General features: G+C 37.3%; 1 protein-coding gene across 9 annotated transcripts in view; it reads left to right on the forward strand.

The window, feature by feature from the left end:
- TRPS1 (transcriptional repressor GATA binding 1) overlaps window positions 1-24,880 on the forward strand; it is a 279,210-nt gene that overhangs the window by 52,544 nt on the left and 201,786 nt on the right. For 5 of the 9 annotated variants that reach the window (XM_061439104.1, XM_061439101.1, XM_061439103.1 and 2 more), the window contains 3 exons: window positions 765-923; window positions 4,280-5,208; window positions 18,849-19,975. In XM_061439104.1, the coding sequence (XP_061295088.1) occupies window positions 887-923; window positions 4,280-5,208; window positions 18,849-19,975 (2,093 nt within the window). In that variant the 5' untranslated portion in view covers window positions 765-886. The remainder of the gene's footprint in view (window positions 1-764; window positions 924-4,279; window positions 5,209-18,848; window positions 19,976-24,880) is intronic. The other 4 variants (XM_061439109.1, XM_061439108.1, XM_061439110.1 and 1 more) reach the window with 2 other exon arrangements.

Consider the following 24,880-nt stretch of genomic DNA (forward strand, 5'->3'; position numbering starts at 1 on the left):
AGTGACTTAGCATTCACATGCGTGCATGCACACGCGAACACACACACACACACAGTATATCTGTTCAATTATATTATGACCCTACCTCAATACTTTCATTCAGACAATTTAAAAATGATGATATAAGGATGGTTAAATGCTGGTTCAGTCATAGCTTTACAATCTTATTTATCAAAATGAAAATATAACACAAAATAGATAAAAAGGTGACACATAACGTGTAACGTTTCTGTAACTCTTGGTAAGGTGTACTTAGATCTGATACAGAATTCCTTATGACATTGAAATAGTTCTCTTCTCAGCCTCATGGTATGTATACCCTGGTACTACGAATCTGGAGGAAACTGTAATGGGTACCACTCCCTGTCTTTAGCTGTGACTGTGCTGCATTGGCAGGTGTACTTTGTATCTTTTCCAGAGCAGATCCCCTCTGTAATTATTAAGATGTTTTATCCCCACCCCAGTATAGGTAAGTATTGTGGTTCTTAGGTTTCAGGGGGAGTTCGAGCTTAACTAATTTTGCCAGCATCACAGTCAGCTGTGAAAATGACTTCTGTAATCTTTTATATCATGTTCCTCCTCCTCCTGCTGCTTTATTAAAACCCAGCGGAGGGAGAAAATCTTGCCCAAGCTTTGCTCCTGCTTTTATCAGGTATCTTTCAAGCAGCCTGTGGTGCTAGCATATTAATGTATTTTAGGTGTGATTCATTCAAATATGTTTACATCATTTAGGAAGGAAAATATTTTTTTGTTTTGTTTTGCAGATGTACAGATCAGCTCTCCAAATGTCTTCTGTGTCTTCTGAGCATCTTCTAAGACAATTGCATTAGCCCTCCTGCTAGTTGACTAATAGAATTAATAATTGTAAAAAGCACTCTAAAGCCACATGCCTTATGAAGTCAATGCTGGGTATGATTTTACAAGTATGTGATCTATTTTTTCAAGTGAAAATGTTAACTGGAAAAGTTCTTGGCACACAGTACAACGTCATGCAATCTGTTATTTGTCTTACAGATAATAACTTGAGGGTGGGTCTAGTCTTATGGTATCTAACTTATGAGTTGCTAGGGGAGTTTCTTCCACTTAAAAGTATTGCAAATGTGCTTATATTTACATAATATGTCATTCTGAAAAATTATGGCGATATCATTCCAGTAAAAAATTATTTTTTCTGTAACTACTTCAAAGTGTAGTCAACTAAATTAACCATGATTTTTTTTTAAAGCAACTAAAAAGAACATGCCCCTTCCCTCCACAGCAAAAAAAAAACCAAAACAAAACTAAGTGACCTTTCTGATGCTTGTTTGAAGTTTTAGCAGTTTAACATTCTTTGCAATGTATATTATTAAGGGCTTTATTCAGTGACTCATATGAGTTGTAAAGGTTTGTTCTTGGGTGGAAGAAGGCACTGAAATTTGGAAGGATGATAATTTAAGCAAATCATATTGTCTCTTAATCAAGATAAATGCTTGTTGAATAGTTTTTTAACTATAACCAATTACATTTCTTCATGATGATAATAAATCAGCAAGATCCATGTATTTTTTGGGAAAATACATTAATTTTTTCAATTATTAGCACATTGTTATCTGTTCATCTCTAATAAATGTTTATCTTAGTTCCATTGCTAGTAAGATCTCGCTGTTTTTCTCATCTCCTTGACCTTGATATGTGGGCACAAACCATTTTGGGGCTTCCTTGGTGGCTCAGCGGTAAAGTATCTGCCTGCAATGTAGCAAACATGGGTTCGATCCTTGGGTCTGGAAGATCCTCTGGAGAAGGAAGTGGCCAGCCACTCCAGCATTCTTGCCTGGGAAATCCCTTGGGCAGAGGAGCCTGGTGAACCACAGTCCGTGGGGTTGCAAAAGAGCTGGACATGATTTAGTGATTAAACAACAACAACAAAATAAACCATTTTCTTTTCATTTTAATGGAAGGATAATCTTAATGAATTGGATTATTTCATCCTCTTTTCTTCATGAATCCTGACTTTCATATAGATTTTTATCTTTTCCATATAGCTGTATTTATGTCATTTTGGTGCATCACTGTTGGATTTTATTTATATGATGGAAGCAATGTTAAATCTAATGGAAAAACAAACAGGAAATTCTGGAGGGAAAGGCCTGATGCTGTACCCGATCATCACATTTTTGTATGTGGGAATGGCTGATACTCTGTAAATTCGGATTTCCTTTTCTGTAGGTCAAGTTAAAGCAGTATATTTTTTACTCAGACTCTTATATTTTAGGCCCTAGCTTCCCTTTTATTCTCAAGCATCCCTTTAATTTCTCAAGCGTCCCTTTTATTCTCTTTTTTTTCTTTCCTTCTTAGTTGACTACCAGTGAAACTGCCTTCCAGTCTTCCATTCATTGGCACAAGTTCCCAAGCACTGTCTCTTCTGACAGAAAAATAGAAGTCTCCTAAAATGTCAACATCAACAAACGAGGCATTAAAATGCAAATGTTATAAGATAAATTATTTAACCAGTGTTCCATTTTTTTTTTTTAACGATGGTTACATGGCTTAGTTAACTTTAGGAGCTAGTGGTAGTGACACCAAGGTAAAGACCACACTCCATCCGCTATCCCCATGCCAGGCTGGCTTACATGGCTCATGACTATCACCTTCCCTTGAAACTGCAGCCTTTCATCCTATAAGTAGCTGTTTTCCTTTTGGTTGTTACTGTTCTATGTGAGAGAGTCTATGAATATTTGATGACTGATGTTTCTGGCATGTAAGAAAAGCAGTGTATTCTCTTAAGTACAGTTATACTGTTTGTGATGTTATTCAAGAAGGTGAATTTTTACCTTCTAACCAATTCCTTATTCTATCTAGTGCATTGTCTTGGTTCAGTGATTCCTATTATAAAAATTTTGCATAAGCGGCTTTTCACAAGCAAAGATTTACCCACATATCCAAAGCCAGTGTGGTTCTTCTGCACTTGTGAGAAATTATACGTGAGAACAACTGAAATGTGCTGTGGATTTGGATTCTCCAGTAGAGGACATTTTGGATAATCATGATGTAACTATCTGTCTTAAATCTGCCCTTGTGGTAGCGTCAGCTAGTAAAGAAGGCTTGGTTTATTGGTCAGTCTACAGGTGAATTTTTCTGAGAGACAGTTGGGGTGATGGCTTACAGAATTGTTTCAGTTGTTTGGTTGGAGAATTTAGGAACACAAGCCATGAACATCAGTTCTCCTCAAGGCTTTGTTGCTGCATTCTTCTATTGACAGGATACAGTTTGTTTCTTAGCTCCTTAGACATAACTCCTTAAGAGTTCTGACTCATTATACTCCCCACCGTTTTCTTCTGTGGACCCTGAAGGCATGGTTTTGCTAGCGTGTGAAGGTGTACCATAGGCAACTGCTAACAGTTTGCCAGAATGACAATGTCACATAGTTCAACTGAATATTTACTTTAATCAATTTCCATTGAGTTCCTAATGGTGGGATGGGTATTGTTTCCACCACACTGTGCCTGGAAACCTTAAGTTAGGTTTCCATCATGCTGGATGGAGTACTAGCAAAGCCCAGCCTGGTCACTTTGATGTCTACCAGGTCCCCCTTCTTTCAGGCAAGCCCCCTCAAAAGGGGGCTTAACATAATTTATCGGTAGGGTAGAGATGAAACGTTTGTTATCCTCCTTTCCTAAAAGTAAAGAGGCATTTTTCACTTTGTTTATAACATGCTCTTTCTGTCTTTCGACTCTGAGGATATTTTGGTTAAAACTATATTTATATCTTGGTTGTGCAGTGTGTAACAGTATCTAGTTTCACTTTATAGTTGTTTATATACACATATACATATCATATAAATAAACACAAAATATATATTCTGTAAACATAAACAACTATATATACTCTATAAACATAACATGTGTACATATTACACATAGTATATAACATGGATAAATATAGATACATTTATCTATCAACTCTAACTGAAGAAAGAAACTGAGCAAAAAATGTAATTGGCAGGCAAGATTAACTTATAGGAAGGATAGAGCTAGTAATAATAGTTAATACCTTGATATTCATGAAATCATTTTAAAGTAATAAATGAGCCACCCTTTGTGACAAAAATAATTCTAAATGTAAATTGTTGGCTTCAGTTTCAGTTTTTTGCTATTTTTAAAACTGATTTTTTTTTCCTAGACAATTTTTTGTTCTGTGCCTTAAAAAGCCTTGAATAGAGTAAGGAAATTGTTCTCGATTAGATTACATGCCTGCAAATTTCAAATAACCCTGTATCTTCCTTTCCCTTGTGTTTTTACAGATATGGTCCGGAAAAAGAACCCCCCTCTGAGAAACATTGCTAGTGAAGGCGAGGGTCAGACCCTGGAGCCTGTCGGTACAGAAAGCAAGGGACCTGGAAAGAACAAAGAATTTTCTGCAGATCAGATGTCAGAAAATACGGATCAGAGTGATGCTACAGAACTAAATAATAAGGAGGAACATAGCTTGCATGTCCAGGATCCATCTTCTAGCAGCAAGAAGGACTTGAAAAGCTCAGTCCTGAGTGAGAAGGCTGGCTTTAATTATGAAAACTCCAGTAAGGGAGGAAACCTTCCCTCCTATTCACATGATGAGGTGACAGAGAGAAATATGTTGGCTTTCTCTTCTCCAGCTGCTGGGGGAGTCTGTGAGCCCTTGAAGTCTCCTCAAAGAGCAGAGGCAGATGACCCTCAAGATATGGCCTGCACCCCATCAGGGGACTCACTGGAGATGAAGGAAGATCAGAAGATGTCACCGAAGGCTACAGAGGAAACAGGGCAAGTGCAGAGTGGTCAAGCCAATTGTCAAGGCTCAAGCCCAGTTTCAGTGGCCTCAAAAAACCCACAAGTGCCTTCAGATGGGGGTGTCAGACTGAATAAATCGAAAACCGACGTACTGGTTAATGACAACCCAGACCCGGCACCTCTGTCTCCAGAGCTTCAGGACTTTAAATGCAATATCTGTGGATACGGTTACTATGGCAACGACCCCACAGATCTGATTAAGCACTTCCGAAAGTATCACTTAGGACTGCATAACCGCACCAGGCAGGATGCTGAGCTGGACAGCAAAATCTTGGCCCTTCATAATATGGTGCAGTTCAGCCATTCCAAAGACTTCCAGAAAGTCAACCGATCTGTGCTTTCTGGTGTGTTGCAGGATATCAGTTCCTCAAGGCCTGTTTTACTAAACGGGACCTATGATGTACAGGTTTGTGCTTTGTATTGTGATCTCTTTGTACAGAAAAAGTTGTCAGTAATGAAATGTGAAATCTTACATGCATGTTAAAGTCAAGCTCCCAGTATCGAAGGGGTAGCCTGCTTGATGAAGCAGAAGAGACAGACACATTTGTTTGATCCAAATGTGTGTTCAAGAGTTATCTTTAGCCTCTCATCATGGAAACTAATCCCAACATTTCTATTAGGCTGGGAGAAGTCTTTTCATGGAATTAGCTAGGCTTCATATTTCTGGACATATTTCATGGTAATTTGATGTTTTCAGAGTCTTCCAAAAATGGCACTAATCTTTATGGTTCAACATGATAGTAATTCATGCTTTGTTCTAGTTGTAGATTATAAAAATTGGCTATAGTCTTTCCTTCAGGGAGAGTCTTTCCTTCAAGGCGAGTCTTTCTTGTGTCTTAGATGAGGATTTGATTTTACGCTAAACTGGACCAGAACTGGCTCACACTGGTGAGTGCAGAGATGTACTACTTAAAAGCAACATAATTGCAAATGAAACTTTGGAAATAAAATTTTACATTGATTCAGAAAGAAGTCAATGTGATTGTAAGTACCAGGGATACCAGAATGACCTTGGTGAGGACCAGTAAAGCATTCCTTCTTGTATTTAAGGAAAATGGCAATTTATGAAAGCATTTAGTAGTAATTTAGATTTCTACTTTTATTAAAAATGGCATACCTTTTTGATCTGCCCTCTGTATTAGTTTATGGCATATGTGAGATGAAAAAAAAAATCCACCATTTGAAATAGAATGAAATGCAGAACGGACACTTAAGTAATGTATTCATTTCATTTTACCAATTTTAGTATAGTTGACACTGATGATCAGCTTGAGAAAGTGTATTAGTTTCTGTTACAGTCTGTAGATTTTTATTGTATTATTAGGCCAGGGATTTCAAAACATATTAGGTTTAATATTAACCTTCTACAGGAGTGATTAGAAGAAGTACTGGAGAATTAATGAAATTGCATCACACTTTATTTGACCTCCTTAATCCCTGAAAATATCAGTTATTTTTATCAACTCAGTAGTTATAACACATTTGTTCTAGACCTCTCTTTTGACTTAGTGCCAATTAAGAAAGGCAGGAGAACGGGTTATATATAACAGGTAGTGAATATATTTTGCAATGCTCTTAAGAGGGATCAGAAGAGAAATTTCCACGTCCTTTAAAAATGTCAGAATGGCAGTCTTATCACTTTAAGGGAGAAATAAAGAAGATATAAAAAATCCAGTTTCATCTTTGGAAAGCGCTCTTAAAAATTCCATCTTACTTTGTGAATTTCCACAAATAGAATGATTTCTGTGGCGTAGCAAATTAAGCCAACATAGTTATTATGCATGAAAGCTACATGCTTTGAACTGCTGTCTTATTAAAGATCATTTCACTGTCTTATGTCAGATACACTCTGCTGTCAAACTATGATTGGAAAGCAAATACGTGTCTTAGATAAAAGGGTTAGAAGTGAATAATGTTAGTATGTGAAATGGTGTTTTACAATTAGCGAGGAATATGATGTTAATACCTGGATTTCCGGTCAGAGTTTCAGTTTGTTCACTCTGGGGACAACTTCTAAGGAAAGCTGATCCTGGCTGTCAGGAAGGCTCTGAAACCAAGATTACTAAGGGCCTATAGTTTGGAAGAATTCAGATTTTTAAACACACTTCCATTTCCCCCAAACAGTTATTTGTTAGGTTCCTAGTTATTTATAGTAAAGTTTATGTTTGGGTAGAATGAGCTGGACACTTTTCCTGGGCAGTGATTTTAGAAATAAAACAGATGTGGGAGCTATCTGAGTTTGAACTAATAGAACTAGAAATAAAACAGCTGATCCTAGACTCTGCTGTCTCCTAAATCCTTGCGGCAGCGCCCAGTAAAGAAGACAGAAATGGTAGGAGATCACATGCAAGGAGATAATCTTGTTAAAATCATTTTTTTTTCCCCTCCCAAAGAGAAATAATAGGTTAAAAATAGGAGACAGCGATCTATGGAAAAAGTGGATGATCCTTTCAAAGAAATGATTGGAGAGAGAAACCAGCCTAATGAGAGTTAACTTTCTTCAGTTTGGGAAAAGGCCACTGAATGTATTTTAGGCCAAATGCTAATCTTGAATACTTCATACACACACCAGATGTTGATGTAGAAACATGTCTGAAGATAAATAACTTATTAATATTTTTATGCTGAAATAAATATCAGAGAGCTTCCCTATATGCACACATTGAATAAAAGCACATCTGAACTCTGCCCCCTGCCCCTTTTCATCCACATATGTTTGTGTTGCTGAAATGCCATTTGAGAGGTTCTTTCCTTGGCACGTGAACTGTGTGGAGACTAAAAGCTGTAGGAAGTAAAATGCTGACTGTAGAATTTCTTTAATGCAGTTTTGTCAGAAATTGATACCAAATTAATGGCTTGTGTGTATTCTGATAGAAAGATGTTGGTAAATATGAGGATTACAGACAAATAGTCATTTCATTCCAGGGATTATTAACATCAATCTGTAATTTAAACCAGTTGAAGTAATAGAGGAGCGATTCATTCATCTTTTTCAATTAACTTTTTTTTTTTTTTTTTAACATTCAGGACAGTTGGTGGTTAATGAGAGATTTATGACATTTTAGGCCAAAAAAAAAGGAACAGAAGCCAAAAATAGAGGACTTAAGAACTCTGTGGCTTTGATCTATATTTTGGTTTGACATGGATGGTTTTAAATAATTTGAATTGACCTGAGTGCAAGCATGATACATAGGGTTGGGGGAAAAAGATACAGTTGAAACAAATTTGAAGATTTCTAGTTTCAAGTTCAGATTATTTGACATCTCTTTGGCTTTAATAATTGAAGTTTGGACATGTTTGTAACTGACCATATCCACTTCTGTGTAAACTTTATTATACATCATGAAGTCAAGGAATTACAGATTTGAAAAAAAAAAAAAAGGAGTGTCAAATAAGAATGTCTTTTTCTCCTTCATAATCGAAAAATCTCCAGCCAGATAATGGACATCATTTCAAAGGTTCATCATAAAATCAGGACAGGCATTTCTGAACCTGTTGAATTCAGATCCCTCCTGCCCCCTGCCCCTCCCACACTGTGAGGTAGCATACCCAGCCCTGAAATCAGAAGAAAAATATTGATCTTTTCCAAGAAGAAACAAGGAAAGATATAATGGCTAGCTTAAGACTCATGGACTAGTCCAGGATGTTATTTTCTCAATTTTTAAATTTCCCCTGCATGTTTTATTGACTACTGTGCTTAAATTTTTTAAAATAATGGATGCAACATGATGGATGCAACCCTTTATGTGATTTTTGCTACCTGTGTTCAGCCTTTAAGGCTCACCAATAATAGGAGAAGAGATTGAGTTCTTCTAAAAGTAATTACAGCCTCTTTCTTTTTAATCTGCTTTATTATGCTTATATTTAAACCATTGCTGAGTGGAGGCCTGAGTTGTTAAACACGGACGTTGCTGTTTCATTGGGGCTTAATGTGCGGTGCATTAGGGTGTTTGCGTCATCTTTATGGGGGAGCTCTTAGCCCTCAGATCAGGTTATAAAAGTCGGAGTCTTGTCAAGTTGTGCTTCCCACGGGAAAGTGTTTAGGCTAGCTCAAGTTTATAAATGCTCATGATGTATATGTTGCCTTTGCATATTAGGAAACCTTCCCTGTTATTCTGCATTATTCAGGCCTCTAAGAAGGGAGCTACAGGATGCCAGCTATTAAATTCATTTTAACCCTGAATGAAATTTTTAAGGTTAGCAGAAGAATCTCAGTGACTGTCTAGTGTTTGAGCTAGGAGCACTATGTTTCTGTTTTATAAATATATTTTTAGCAGAGTTGCACAGTATGTCATGTTAGAAGCAAGAAGAACAGATTTTCAAGCTAGGAAGTCATCTTTTGTATTTGTATTTTCAACATATTTATGAGCTTTATAAGATTCTTAACATGTTCCCATACACTGCTTTGAACAGGGGATTACAGTTTGGTCTGGGAAAAAAGAGAAAAATCCAGAGAACATTCATCTCATTTTGGGCGATTGTGACTTTTCTTGAATTTTAACCTCCAAATATTTATTTATTTGCCTTCTGTTTCCTTTGATCTGGAGCAAGAGGGAAGTTGTGGAGCTTAGGAGGTTCTCTTGCTTTGTTTTTCTGAGTTGAGGACAATTGCATTTAAAAAAAAAAAAAAAAAACTGGTCAATGAGACTTGAGTCACTTCAGATTCTCTCTAGGGTACAGAGTGTTTGGTCTGTGAAGCCATACTTATTTTTCAGGACTTTGTCTCTTTAACAAGTAATAAAGTGTGCAAAATAAAACATATGCTCAACCTAAGGCCGTAAAAGCAAAGCAAAGTTCTGGGATTTACCAGGTTATTTTCATCATGAAGATAGCTGAGCTGGATAATGTAGCCACCCAGGTGGAACAGAATAGTTTGACCATTTTCACTAATCCTTTTACCTGCATGACGGTTAAATGTCCATTGGGCTTTGTTATAGGAGGGTCAGCCTGATAAATGTCAACCCTTCTTGGATTTTCAGTTTATTTGCTATCGTTTGGAGAACATGTATCACTTTCTTGAATATCTGTATTTCTCTCTAGGCAGAATGTTTAGAAGAAGGAATCGTGGCTATCTGTGCATTCAATCAAATTTAGCATTATTCAACTCTTAATAAAAATTTTATCCCCAAATGGCATGTTCTGCTAGCCATATCAAGTCAGCAGATTATTCAGTGTTTTTTTTTCTTGGGTCATTGTAATTAGAGCATACACACAGCTGTTGGAGACACAGATACAAATGGAGTGTACTAACCCCAGGAAAGTTGGGAGAAGGAGAGCGGTTCTCTTTCATTTTCTGATTTCCTTTATGGAGTTTGTTTCTGAGAATCATTAGCCCTTAGACCTCTTGAATTCTTCATGATAGGATTCTAAAGCTTAAAGTCAGTGTTAAGCATGTTCAGAATATCGAAGAAGACCTTGTTTAATTTTAATTGAAAATCAAATGTAAAATTTATTTTTCTGTATTACTTTAAATTTGACCAATCCTTCTTTTATTTTTTTAGTTTATATAATCAAAACTACATGTATGCCCTGTTTTTTCCCCCAATTTTGGATTCAGTCCTAATAATAGCTAGCATTTATTAAGGGTTTCTTACATGTGCATATAGACCTAAGCTCTGTACATGTATTAAATAGCTCATCTTCATAAAAACCCTTGAAGTTGACACTACCATTATGTCCGTTTTAGAAAAGGAGGGAGTAAGCATAGAGGAGAGTAACCTGCCCAGGTTCACAGAGTTGCGGAAGTGGGTCAGTGAGATGTAAACCAGGGTAAGTAGGCTACAGAAAACTATCTTGACAACCACTAAGATATAAGGCCTTCTCAACTGTAAGACTGAGTTTACTCCAACCAGAAAAGCAAACAGGCCAAGGGAGGAGATACAAGATGGTACACGAGGGCTGTTTGATACATATTCTCTGAGTCACGTTGAATTTGGGGACTTCATTGATTTTGCGGGACTCTGAATTTGGGGACTTTGTGATGGTCTCTTATCCAGTCTCTGTAGTGTGATGCTGCTTTAATTTGAACTTACTAGCTTATAGTTGAAATCATTGAAAAGATAATGAGTTTTGCTGATATGTCTTTTTTCAATTACTTTTTTCACTGGTACTTTGGCCACAGAAAATACTTCTGATAGAGTGCGTAAGGGCCAAATTTTGATTTCATCAATTAAGGATGCGGTCTTTTATCCCCATATTTTAGGGACACTTTGTCCATGTATTTGATTTACTTCATATTCCCCTTGTTTGAAGGACTTATTTTTAGGAATTTATGAGTTAATAGTTGATCTCAGAGTTGTATTCCCCTCTTCTGGTTATGAGGCACAATTTAGGTTGGTTTTTCTATGAAGATTCAATGTTAAGGAGATGGATCCAGTTTCCATGTTTTTAAAGTTGTGTAATTAGGTTTTATTCTTTGCCTACAAGTAAGTATAGGAATGGGTGTGGAGGCAGAGAATGCCCTTAGCATGTCTAATTCGTGTCATTCCCCATCACGTGGTCAGAGCTGTGTGAAGTGTCTGGATCCTAAAAGCAAAGTAAGTTGGGGCTACTGTGAGGAACTTAGGAATTCTACTTCTCCAGCATTGCTCCTTTAATATTTAGATGACCTGTTGATTTCAAAGAGCACATGCATTCTTTCATGTGTTCAGTAACATATTGGGAATCTTACAATAAACAGTAGCTTATTCTAAGACCTGTTCTTCCAGCTGATGGACAGGTCAGGTCAGTTCAGTTCAGTTCAGTTGCTCAGTCATGTCCGACTCTGCGACCCCATGAATCGCAGCATGCCAGGCCTCCCTGTCCATCACCAACTCCCGGAGTTCACTCAAACTCATGTCCATCGAGTCGGTGATGCCATCCAGCCATCTCATCCTCTGTCGTTCCCTTCTCCTCCTGCCCCCAATCCCTCCCAGCATCAGAGTCTTTTCCAATAGCTCCACCTCAATATTCCATCTGGCATCTCAAAGTCAACACGTGTAGAAGTAAAGTTGTTAGCTGCTTTCCTGAAACAACTTTGTGTTCCTCTCCTTTTTTTCTAGGTTCCTATTTTCAAGTCAGGCTGGAAATGTCAGTTGTCTTGGGTGTCTTCCTGATTTGTATCTCACCAAACAATGGAACGATTTGTCCTGTCTCTCTTCTTTATTCCTTCCCCGGCTCCACCCTTAATGTTTTCTTAGCACATTCTTAATGGTTTCTCTGCTTATTTTCTTTCTCTCTGTTTCCTTCTGTTCTTTTCCCTTCTCAACTCCTACCTCCTTCTCTCCTCTCCTTTTCCTGTTTCTTTCTGTTCTTTTTCCTCTTTCCCTCCTCTTTCACTGTCCTTGCTTTCCTCCATCTCTTCTCATACCCTTCCCTCTCCCCTCCCTCCCTTCCTTCCTTTCTTTAATCTTTAAAAATTCCACTTATCAGTCTTCCTGTGTTTTGTAGAGTCTAAAAAACTAGATTATTTAAATTATACTTGCATAATTAAATTTTCCATAAATTTTTATTAAACATTATTTTAAGTATGCTTGTATAATTCAATGTAGACTCTCCATCAAGACATTACTTTTCCAAATTCTCTCTCACCCCCCAAATTCCTCCATGTTTCCTGGGAGCGGCCTGCACTGTATCATCCTCGTTTATGTTTTACTCATTTTGTTTCCTGCACCTGAAAAGGCTCTCTGAGATCACCACCTTTGAGTCTCACCCCAAATGCCAACTCATCTGTCCACAGCTCAGTTGTCACCTCCTTTCAGAAACCTTTGCAGACCAGTCAGGGTAAGTTAGGTGCTTTTCCTCTGTGTGATCATGGAACGTGGTACATCTCTTAGCAGAAGTACATATTCCACTGTTGTCATTTATTTAGCTGGGAATTTTCTGCACTGAAATGCAGACTATTGGGAGTTTGTCATTTCTTTGAGTCTTTTCAGTGCTTGGCATGTAGGAGGCATGCCACGAGTCACCATTCCCTGAAGGAAGGATGTTCCACAGTGATTCAGCTCTCATTTCCCATTAAGACCCTCTTTAGAACAAACACGCAATTAATATTTATCTCCATTCTGAGCCAGCAGTGATGGCAAATCAGATGCAAGAGAGGAGTGTTATGGATAATGGACTCAGCCTTATCATCCACTTACACTGCATTTTCAGTTTTCTTTTGCATATTTTCTCCTAAGAGATTATCTTCTAAATTAGTGAGACTGACTTTAAGGTTTACTGGTTTTCTATCTCTCCAAATACCAAATAACCATAGAAAATTAAATTGATGTTATCCTGAGTAAAATGAGAAAACCAGTTTGAGATAGACTGTTTATTACTGTAATCCAAAAAGTTTATTATAAAAATGTAGGTAATTAAGAATGGGCAGTATTTTACCCTTATATTTGCCCCTTCTACCAATTTAAGTTATGGATCCACTCCCCCCCCACCTCCCCTGCCCAAACAGTTGGCTTTTTAAAATCCAAATGACAAGGTTGTTTATGGGATTTATTCTGGCTACATATATATATATGTGATATATGATAACACAAGACTGAGCTGATTGCCATTTAATTATGTTTGTTTTTGAAATTTTAAATATTTAATTTCCATCAAAGATACATCATTGAAGCACTCTAAATTCTGCAGTGTTTTTTTTGAAGCACTGTGCAATACAGAAACACCCCCAATGCAGATTAGCACTTTGATCCTGAATTTAGTTATTTTCAGCCACGATGGGCCCTGACACATTTCTTCACATTATTTGTGAGTTTAGTATTTGAACAGTGATTTTTTAACAACTTAACTTTTTATTGTCAAGAATTTACTTTTTTGATGATCAACCAGTAACCTCAAGTCCTTTTAAATTAGTACCCTCCTAATTGTTTCTGTTGCTATCAATTACAGTACTTGAAAATGAACCACATCTGAGGAAGAGTTTGTATTTAGTTCAAACAACTCTTTTTGTTCCATTGAAAATAAGTACATTTACTAAAGTGTCATTTTAAGAGTTTCGAGGCTTTAAAAGATCCTTCCTTTTCACATATTCTTTTAGATACGATTCTTACTAGTTTTTGTTCCATATTATTAGAAGGAAAAAACTAAATTGAGGTTAAAGACCTTGAAAAAGAGCCAACCTTTTATATTTTTAACTTCTGTAGTGAAAGTTTTGTGAAAAGCCATATGCAGATAAATTATAAATGAAAGATGTAGAACAAACTACATGGAAGGAAGAGTTTTTAGAACTGAGGTTAAAGTAGAATAAAAAGGTGTCATAGTCCTCCATCAGTAAAAAACAGCTTATAATAAAATCTGTTCCTTTTCATCCCCTAACAGGTATCTTGGGTGTTTCTGTATAACTCTGATTCACAAGTGAATGACTCTGTAATCTGTTTGTTTTGGGGTGAAAGATGCAATTTGTCTCATTGTTTGAAGAAGCCCATTTGTCACGTTGAGTTAATGACAATAAGGCTGTGAATTACTATAGCCCCCATATCCCAAGTAGGTGGGAGATTTCATATCTCCAGTAACTAGTTCATTCATTCAACCAAAGTGTATCGTGCTCCTGCTTACTTCCAAAGATGAATGAGATACCATTCATTCAGTCCGGTCCAAAAAGGAATGTAAATGAAAGCATTAGCTTAGTAACAACAGAATTGAGCTTTTCTGTTTACAGTTAAGAATACTAGCAGTGACAAGTATTTGAGTTTGACTTTACTACTTCCCCCTCTGTTTAGTCTTTTCAAGTGGCCAGAGAAATTCATGAGATAGTTCATTTTATTAAATAATAGTTTCATTCCTGTGAATAGTACTATAGAGTGTGCTGTCTGACATGGTATTCACCAGCTACATGTGGCTATTTAAATTTCAGTTAATTAAATTTATGAAAAAGTCATTAAAACATAAAAAAAAATCAGTTCTTCATTTGCACTAGCTTTGTTTCAAGTGCTTAATAACCACATGTGGCTAGAGCCTGCCATGTTCAACAGGATACACAATTACAGAACATTCCCATCAGCTCAAAGAATTCTAGACCGATCTAGACTTTGCAAATAACTTTCAAGTGCATTCTATCACTTGATCCTCATAATAATCCTAAAAAGTGGCAAGGAGTACAGTATTCTTTATACTGTTAAAGATGAGGAAACTGAGATTCCAGAAAGTTAAATAATGTGTCTTTTCACAGAATTTGACTTGAGACTTCCCTTGAGAGCAAACAAATGCAAGTAAAGATAAACACAAATGAATACAATATTTTCTCCATAAATTTTTATCATAAAATATAAGTATTTTTTTTAAAAGAGCTTTTACTTTAAATAATTAATTAATTAATTTCATTTTGGCTACGCTGAGCCTTTGTTGCTGCACTGGCTTTTCTCTATTTGCAGTGAGCAGGAATACTCTAGTTGTGCTCACGCTTCTCATCGCAGTGATGTCTCCTGTTTCTGGGCAGGGTCTCTAGGGCATACAGGCTTCAGCAGTGGCGCCCAGGCTTAGTTGCACCAAGGTATGTGGGAGCTTCCCAGATCAGGGATCACACCTGTGTCTCCTGAGTTGGCCAGCAGATTCTTTTCCACTGAGCCTCCAGGGAAGCCCTCAATATACGTAATTTAAAAACAGAGGTGTGGTCTAGTTTGTTTACTTCTGTAACCTGATCTCTGTTACAGAGATTAGGTGTCAGTTTTGGCCCAAACAGAATTTGCAGGTTAAAAGGAATTTTTAAATATGGATATCTGTATCTAAGGCATTGCCGGATTAATGGATTTTTATTAGAGTTCTGTTAGCAAAATAAGAAACATTGAAGTTTATACTCTTTATTCTGCTGTGATCTCTTTTTAGTATAGTCATAGCTAGTGAATAAGTTTTTTTCTATCACAATGGCTGGGTTCAACCGCTTGGAAAGTTGCAAATAATTCTCTGAAAGTGTAGGTGCTGTTTCCTGGCAATAAGATTAAATAAACTTTTGCTGCAAAACATTGATTTTGCATTAACTGTTCTTGCTGTGTATTTGGGTTTAATCTAGAAAAGAATTGTTTTAAGTCAACATTTGTGAGTCATGAAATTAAATGGACATGGTCGACAGTCTTAAGTATGGTGTCCTAAAATTAGAAATTGTATTTTACTTCCGAATGACAGTTAAATGATATACGTCAGTCATATTTTGCCACATCTGTTATAATGTATAAAAATGGCCACAAATGTAGCCTTAAAACCTTCTTTTTGAAAGAGAAAAGAGATAGAACACTGAGTAATTATGTTTACTAAAGTTGACTTTTATAATGTATAGGATATATAATTCCAATAGTGTATTAACTTTTAATAATATGTAATACTAATGTGATTAAATGCTGTTTACCAGGAAGGCAAATAGATAATCCATATATGTCAGTATTGTTCTTTTCATTAAATGAGATCCTTCTGTTATTGCTTGTTTGAAGGACAGTGAATAATATGAAGGCAGTTTTTAGCATAAAGCATATAACCATTAAAAGCGTCCTAAATAATGGAGTTCGCTCAGTAGCTCAGTGCATATAGAATCCACCTGCCATGCAGGGGACACATGTTTGATCCCTGGATTGGGACGATCCCCTGGAGTAGGGCATGGCAACCCATTTCAGTATTTTTGCCTGGAGAATCCCCTGGACAGAGGAGCCTGGCGGGCTATAGTCCATAGGGTCACAAAGAGTCTGACCCGACTGAAACGACAGAGCATAGCTGCACGCTGTTTAGACACATAGACACTACCAACTCAAAACATTTAATACAGTTTTCACAGTAGTTTAATTAATTCCAGACCAAAAAGTTTAACTGGCAGTTTTTGGTATGAGATGTCCTGTGACCGGATAGTAGTCTTTCTTAGCATGGATTTTCTGACTCTTAAAGTTGATGTCAACTACTGAAAGAGATATTTTGATGCTTCATAGTCATTTTAATTCATTTCAAAATCTTCACTTTTGGGGCTTTCTTAACACTGTATGAGCTCTTCGCTCAGCCCTTGCAGTGTGGACATGAAACATGAGGCTTGAAGATTGCAAAATCAAAGAAACAGTGATGATGTGTCGTGGTTTCTCAGGAATCCTTATTCTACAAGCGATAGTTCAAAACATTTTCTGTTAGGGCAACTCGGTAACTCTGAGAAACATGGTAGCTCAGAGAAGCATATTTCTGTCTTTAGAGCTTGTACACTGTCTTTCTTTGCCTACATTAGAGAAGATGGGAATAATTCTGAATTTGTGCCTTTTGATTCAAGTTGAAGTTCCTGAACCAAGTACCTGAGTAGGTGGCATGCCATTGAAAGGTTTCATTTTGTTTTTGAAAGCAAGGTTCTTCTCATTTCTAGTGAATTAGAAAATGGAGGAATTTTACAGTGTTATGCATTACATTTCACTGCAAGTTTTATTTGCTTTGATTTCTAAAATGCCAGTTAGAGTGGTGATTAGACTTATCTTGTGTGGTCTGACCTCGACATCTTTTACACCAGTGATTAATTGTCAGATTGTTGCCTGGGAGGGTGCCCCCAGTCTTGCCCTTCTGATTAGATGATGCTGTGCTGTCAACAGACTGCAATCTGGGGGTTTGCCATGGTAAATTTAGACATTGTCTAAAGTGAAACATTGTCATCTTCGATTAAGGACTGTGGGAGTCCTTTGTAATTTATTATCTTAATGTACAGTAAATGTTGAGCCCTTGGTGTGTTCATGCACATTTTCTCAAACTGTAATATTGGAAGTAAGTTTAAAGGTTGCCCCCAGGGAGGAAGCTGTTGACCAGAGAGGTTAAGTCTTTCTATCCAGGTCACATCCCTCTTTAAGTGGCAAATGGACTTCTGTCTTGGTCCTGTACAGTAGTGTACAGCCATGTCTCTCAGTGCGCTAAAGGAATATTATTTGCATGTTAAGTAGAGTCTTTTAAATGATTTTGAGATGCTTGAGACTTTTTCTCATGGAGTGAATTGGATATGAGCAGTGATCACACATGTCATTTTTGAGCAGCTGTGAAAGAAGGAAGAACACAATTATGCCACGTGCTTAATCTGTTACATCTGGTTGCTGGAAAATTTTTAAAAATTCCCCTGATTGTTAAAAAAGGAAATTTCTCCCGCTTTGGACCAGTTCTGTCAAAACTCTTTCAAACCATGAATTTTGACTGCTGGGTGCTGGCACTCAGTTGAGCTGCCTGATGTGGTGTACCCAGAGAAGAGTTTTATATAAAATGCCCTTTGAAGGCTGTGGTTGCCCTAGCACATATACAATTTTTTAATTTTGGATAGGAAACCAAGCTGTTGTGATTTTTATGGCGGAATTATTTTATTTTAGTCCTTGACTATCCCCATGACCAGCTCATCAGAGCAGCTGAGTCTTTGCTATGAGACAGAGCCTTCATCAAATAAGGCTCATGAAGCTTTTCTTCATTTTATTTGTTCTAGATTGGGAAACATTTTATTAAATTCCTTACCTTAGTCCTCCTTCACCAAGATTTCAAGCCCAGCGATTTCATTTTACTTTCAGTCTAACTGCGTACTTGGGCTTTAACCATGAACCGTTTTGTGTGGTCATTTACCACTTTTATTTTACCCGAAAGATAGACTTCATCTTTGCAGCCTCATTGCCGTAGGAACTGAACAGAGGATTTCCTCGGAGGGTGCCTGCATTGAGTGATCTCTGAGCAATTGCCTCTGGTTTTGACGGCAACCCTTAGCTTTGTGACAAGAAATCCCGTGATTTGGATGCTTCTGCGGGATTTGAAGGAGGCAGTCTTCAAACCTTTAATTGAAAGTCATCTTCTTAGTCTTTTGTTTAAAAGTATGTATTATTAAATCCTTTGAATTTGTTATAGTACTTTTATTACTTACCTTCATCTGATACTTTGGCCAAAAATGTGTAGCATAATGAGCCTCTCAGAGAGTGGCTATTGAGTAATGAAGAGTGAATTTCTTTGGCTCTAATTATTCAAGTGATTTCATAATAAGCAGAAGCACTATTGTATTTTTTGATGTAGAGTACCTGGCAGTGTCGCCTCCACCCGCCTACAGAGAACACTGAATTAATGATACCTTTAAAGTAACATGCGTGTCTTCTCTGCCAGGTCACTTCAGGTGGAACATTCATTGGCATTGGCCGGAAGACACCAGATTGCCAAGGAAACACCAAGTATTTCCGCTGTAAATTCTGCAATTTCACTTACATGGGCAACTCATCAACAGAACTAGAACAACATTTTCTGCAGACTCACCCAAACAAAATAAAAGCTTCTCTCCCCTCCTCTGAGGGTGCAAAACCTTCAGAGAAAAACTCTAACAAATCCATCCCAGCAGTCCGGTCTGGTGATGCTGGAGACCTGGGCAAATGGCAGGACAAGATCACAGTTAAGGCGGGAGATGACTCACCCGTTGGTTACTCAGTGCCCATCAAGCCCCTTGACTCGAGACAGAATGGTACAGAGGCCACCAGTTACTACTGGTGTAAGTTTTGTAGCTTCAGCTGTGAGTCCTCGAGCTCACTGAAGCTGCTAGAACATTACGGCAAGCAGCATGGCGGAGTGCAGTCAGGCGGCCTTAATCCAGAATTGAATGATAAGCTTTCCAGGGGCTCTGTCATTAATCAGAATGATCTAGCCAAAAGCGCAGAAGGGGAGCCAATGACCAAGGCAGACAAGGGCTCTAGTGGGGTGAAGAAGAAGGACTTCTCCAGCAAGGGAGCAGAGGATAACATGGTCACGAGCTACAACTGTCAGTTCTGTGACTTTCGATATTCCAAGAGCCATGGCCCCGACGTCATTGTGGTGGGGCCGCTTCTTCGTCATTATCAACAGCTCCACAACATTCATAAGTGTACCATTAAACACTGTCCATTCTGTCCCAGAGGCCTTTGCAGCCCAGAAAAGCACCTTGGAGAAATCACTTATCCATTCGCTTGTAGAAAAAGCAATTGTTCCCACTGTGCGCTCTTGCTTTTGCACTTGTCTCCTGGGGCGGCCGGGAGCTCGAGAGTCAAACACCAGTGCCACCAGTGCTCGTTCTCCACCCCCGACGTGGATGTGCTCCTCTTTCATTATGAGAGCGCGCACGAGTCCCAGGCATCGGATGTCAAGCAAGAAGGCAGTCACCTGCAAGGACCAGACGGGCAGCCGGCTGTCAAGGAAAGCAAAGAACACTCATGTACCAAATGTGATTTCATTACCCAGGTGGAAGAAGAGATTTCCCGACACTACAGGTAAGCCATGGGTGGGGGGGACAACATAGTCAGGAGAAAATGATAGAAATTATCCAGAGGGCTGACCCAAGAATTGTAGGGAGTGATTGTGGTGACCGGGGGAAGTTATAGAACAAGATTGTGTTCTATAAAATCATAGAACTGCAGATTTCATATTGCTGGACATGATAACCCTAGATTTTAATTGGGTCACTTATTTCAGACTGTTTAGACTTATGTTTCATATCTGTTTTATACCAGCTACTGAATATATTTTAAAATTCACAATGATGCTGATAATGCTGATGGCTTTACCACAATTTGTTTATTTGCCCTTGCTAAGTGTGACCCCATATCCCATGATTTTTCATGGAGCAGCTTCCAAATGAAAGATGCCACCATAATACGTTCTATTCTCTATTCCAGCTGGGAAACAATTCACTTGAGAACATATTGCTTATTTTGCTTTTCAAATGAAATCAGACATTCTTCTAGCTTAAAAAAAATTAAACAACATCCTTGTTTTGCATACAGACGGTAGTCTGAAGGTGAGAATTGAGTTTCTCTACACTCTGCATGAGTAAAGCTGCTAAGTGTTTCGGATTCTTAAATAGATATAGGGTATATTATGTTTCCCTTCTCCTTTGATCCTGTTCTCATTGTAGACATTAACTTTTCCAATTAACCTTTCATGCTTTCTAGAGATGACTTAGAATTCATGTCTTTATTTAATTTATGTATTCATTCCTTAACTAACTTACTCCAAAAATATGCATATTGCCAAGGCATTGATTGTAAAAAGGAAAAGAAGATAAACATAGATGGTGCCCTTATGGAACTTATGGTTTAGTAGGGAAGATCTCAGCAGCTCATTGTAAGAGTGAAGAGTTTCAGAAAAGATGGAAGTGGAGACCACTGCATTGGCTTAGTGACAATATAGCCCAATATGGTAAAGGAGGAAATGTCTCCGCTAGGAAGGGGCATTTAAACTGAGACTGGGTTATAAGTAGGAATTAGTTCCACAAAATCTTTGTAGTATAGTGCATTCAGATATTACTTCCCAAGTATTGGGTATTTTCTTGTTATGGTGCTTCTAAGCATCAAAGTAAAGAGCTTTATTTACTATTTTCAAGAGCTTTTCCATATGCAGATCCAATATCCTAGTTTAAAAATCTAGTTATTTATATGTTCACATCCTGAGATTTTGAATAGTTCCTCCCATTCTTTTATAAGTTCTGTGTTCGTACTGGTGTATGTATGTTTTCTCAGTCACCAGTAATGAAGCAGTTTATGTCCAACAATAGGCTAATAATGTTAGAAGTTAATTTGAAGGGCATCCTAATGTTCACAGTGAATCTAAATGCTCAGAAAACACTTCCTTGAGATTTACACTGTTTAATTTATAAGGTCAGCCCTGGGAAAGACAGTCCTGCAATCAAATATGTGTTCACACTTGCAGTGAGTGTTTTTGGCTCTTTTGATGTTAGCTGCATGCTAATTTATTTCTGGAGCAGGCAGACGTTAGCTTTCTTCCCAGCCCTGTTAGTATACATACTGTGCATATACATTTCTTAAGCGATACAAAAATTAGATAACTCATTCTTTTTTTTTTTGAAGAAGGAGGCTTTTTAAAATCATGAAGATATTAGCTAATATACACACAAACACACACACAGATATATGTAGATACCTGATCCCTTGAATGAGTGACTTTTTTTGAGGAAGGTGAGGCCACTGCTTGAAAACTTGGCTGGAAAAATAGAGATTCCATGTTTTGGTTAAACAGATGAAAATCTCCTAAGAAATAAAATATGAATAAAAATATTGAGTAACCTGAGTTTAGTTAATATTCAGTAATGAAAGTGAGCTCCAGAGACTAGTCTGTGTTTTGTTCACTGTTGTGTCTGCACAGTTTAGCATAGGGCCCACCGGAGTGATGGGAACTCACTGAGTATTTAAATAGATGAAATCCCAGTGAGATTTTGCCTTCACAGTAGTTATGAATAAGTAAAAATCTCCATAGTGAGTTTTAGTTTAATCTTTGATTATTGAATGGTCTTGGAACCCTTCTGAGGACTCACAAAATGATACTATATTTTGAATGTAAATCAACCTCTCAGCATTTTATTAGATTAAAACAAAATTAGCACCCCTTATCTCTAAAACATTATAATACTCTTGCACTTATTTTTAAAACCTAATGTAGTTTGTGTGGTCCTAGGTCCTTTAGGGTGCTGAGTAGTTTATCTCTAATCAGAGTTCTTATAGAAATATTCTAAACTTGGAGACTTATAGTTTCAGGAGTCACAGCTCAGTAAGAAGTATAAAGAGAGAAAAAACAAACAAAAAGAAGTATAAAGAACCTCTACTGAAAGTTGAACATTGGAGGCTCCAGGGATATAAAAGGAAGGAGTCACATGAGTGTTGAAAATGTTATCTGCTATCAAAGCACTTTCCCCAAATGCCAATTTTGAAGATACTATAAGAGGAGACAAGTTTACCACATCATGACAGTTTCTAGTTAAATTTTTATTTATTCATATTATTCATGTTGGGAAACTTTTACCATAATTCTGTTATTACTGTGGAATATTCTAGACTTTTGAGTATTTTATATACAAGACTTACGATGTAGTAAAAAGATAGCGTAAATGGGAAGCTATACAATGTGTAAAATGATGTAACTCTGAAATAACTATAGCTGAGAAGCAAGAGAGTTGATTTAAAGCTATCAGAGAAAAACCCCAGTGAGGATTTCATCCCATGGGCCTTTTCCCAAAGAACCAGGTTTAACCTGAGTTGAACTTCCAACATTATCCAGTTAGTAAGTGAAATTTGACCAATTCCCCTTTCTTTATGTTTTATATTTACTTATGATCTCCCATACTTTACATCATGACAAAGTTGTTATGTTCCGCTCTTTGAATTTGTTTCTCATACTCCATTTCTTTTATTATATAGCCCATTCTCTAATTGACTTATTTTCTTCTTCACAATTTTCAGTGTTATAATTTAATGCTTTTGGTGTTATAGGAGGAATATATCCTTACAAAACAACTATACCAGATAAAACATACTTCTTAGTGACATGTTAGACTTCCATGAATTAGGAGAAGTTTCTGAAATTTTTCTTTTCTCCCCTTCACCAAAAGGGAGCTAAACCCAGTCTGGGGAGAGCAAATGGGCAATGCAAGTTTGCACAGAGGGAAAATACTGACATTGACGTTGCAGTCATATTGAGACTAAGCCTGTAATCACTGGCAGAAAGAGGGTGTTGAATTCAAGGGTTTCACTGTGAGCTGGCATCATGAAGGTGACTAACGTGATTCCATATTACTACCTTCTTCTTGAGTCCTGTCAGAGGTAAACAAAAATTTGTTTCTAGCAAGATACTCCAGTTTCCACCTCCATGTTTTGGATGGCCCAAGATAAACTCATATGAGCTCCCCATTATAACAGTTCACTATACGGCAAGGCTATAAATTGCTACATGTGAAATCTGTAGAAAATGCAAATAATAGCTTTATATACCCAGAAACTTCCGATCAACAGTTTTCATTGAGAAAATAATAATTAATGAATGTTTAAATAAATGAAAGTTACACTTATAAATTGATCAAGCTACATGAAACTATAAATAGCCAGGAATATTAAAAAAAGAAACAAAAGCATTTTTGAATGAACAATATAATTACTGAAGTTTAAATCATATGGATAGGAGAAGTAACAGATCGGCAAATGAATGAGAGCAAATGAGTTAATCGAAAGTTCAATCTGGAGGTATTAGCCAGAATACTTTACAGGAGGGGAAAGGGATGGACAATATCAATGGTGGTTATTAAGATATGAAAATACAAGATGTTCTAACATGAATCTAATTAGAGTCCCAGAAGAAAATAATATCGAATGGAAGATAGGCAATCAGTATTTGTGGAGATAATGGCAGAAGAGTTTTTAATACTGATGAAAAACATAAATACAGATATAAAGTAGGATACCATATACTAAATAGATATGTAGATCTTTCTTGACTTTTGATGGGTTTTGTTGTTGTTGAGTCACTAAATTGTGTCTGACTCTTTGGAACCCCATGGACTCTAGCCCGCCAGGCTCCTCTGCCCATGGGATTTCCCATGGAAGAATACTGGAGTGGGTTGCCATTTCCTTCTCCTGGGGATCTTCCCAACCCAGGGTTTGAACCTGTGTTGCCTACATTGGCAGGTGGATTCTTTACCACTGAACCACCTGGGAAGCCCACTATAAAGCCTGTTTTATAATGAAATGATGAATATTTTATGTAATTCATTGACTATTGTATAGAAAGTGAAAAACAGAATGGTTGGGTACAGAATGGTTGTAACTTTATTGGTTGTTTCTTCTCATGATCACATGGATGACTGGGAGCTGGGGCACCCCGCTGAGCCCAGCACCACTGTATCACATATCCTGTGTATCATCACCCCAGGAAAAGATCCAAATTAAAAATGCAAAGTACAGTTTGTACTGAATGCTTATGGCTTTTGCACCATCCTAAAAGGTTGAAAGATTGTAAGTCAAGTCATCGTAAGTGGAGGACTATCTGTATGCAAATAAATTCAGTCATAGACTGTTGTAGTAAAAATTACAATGCCAAGGCAGAGAGATTCCTTAGAGCAGTTAAAGAGAAACAACAGCTCAACTATTCAGAAAACAGTTTTTGGTTAATAGCAGATTTTTATCAGCAATAGTGGAAGCCAGAAGAGAGAAGAATATTGTTCACAGTTTTGAAGGGGGAAAAAAAAGTCTACCTAGTGTTGTCTACTTGTCAAAACTATCTTCCAAAACTAAGAGAAAAGACATTTTCACGTAAGCAAAGACCAGGGAACTGTGAATAATTATATTTAACAACCATAGCATGCCTAATTTATGCAGTTATAAAGGGATGGA

This window comes from Bos javanicus, chromosome 14 (assembly GCF_032452875.1).
Source record: "Bos javanicus breed banteng chromosome 14, ARS-OSU_banteng_1.0, whole genome shotgun sequence".
In the NCBI taxonomy this organism is placed as follows: Eukaryota; Metazoa; Chordata; class Mammalia; order Artiodactyla; family Bovidae; genus Bos; species Bos javanicus.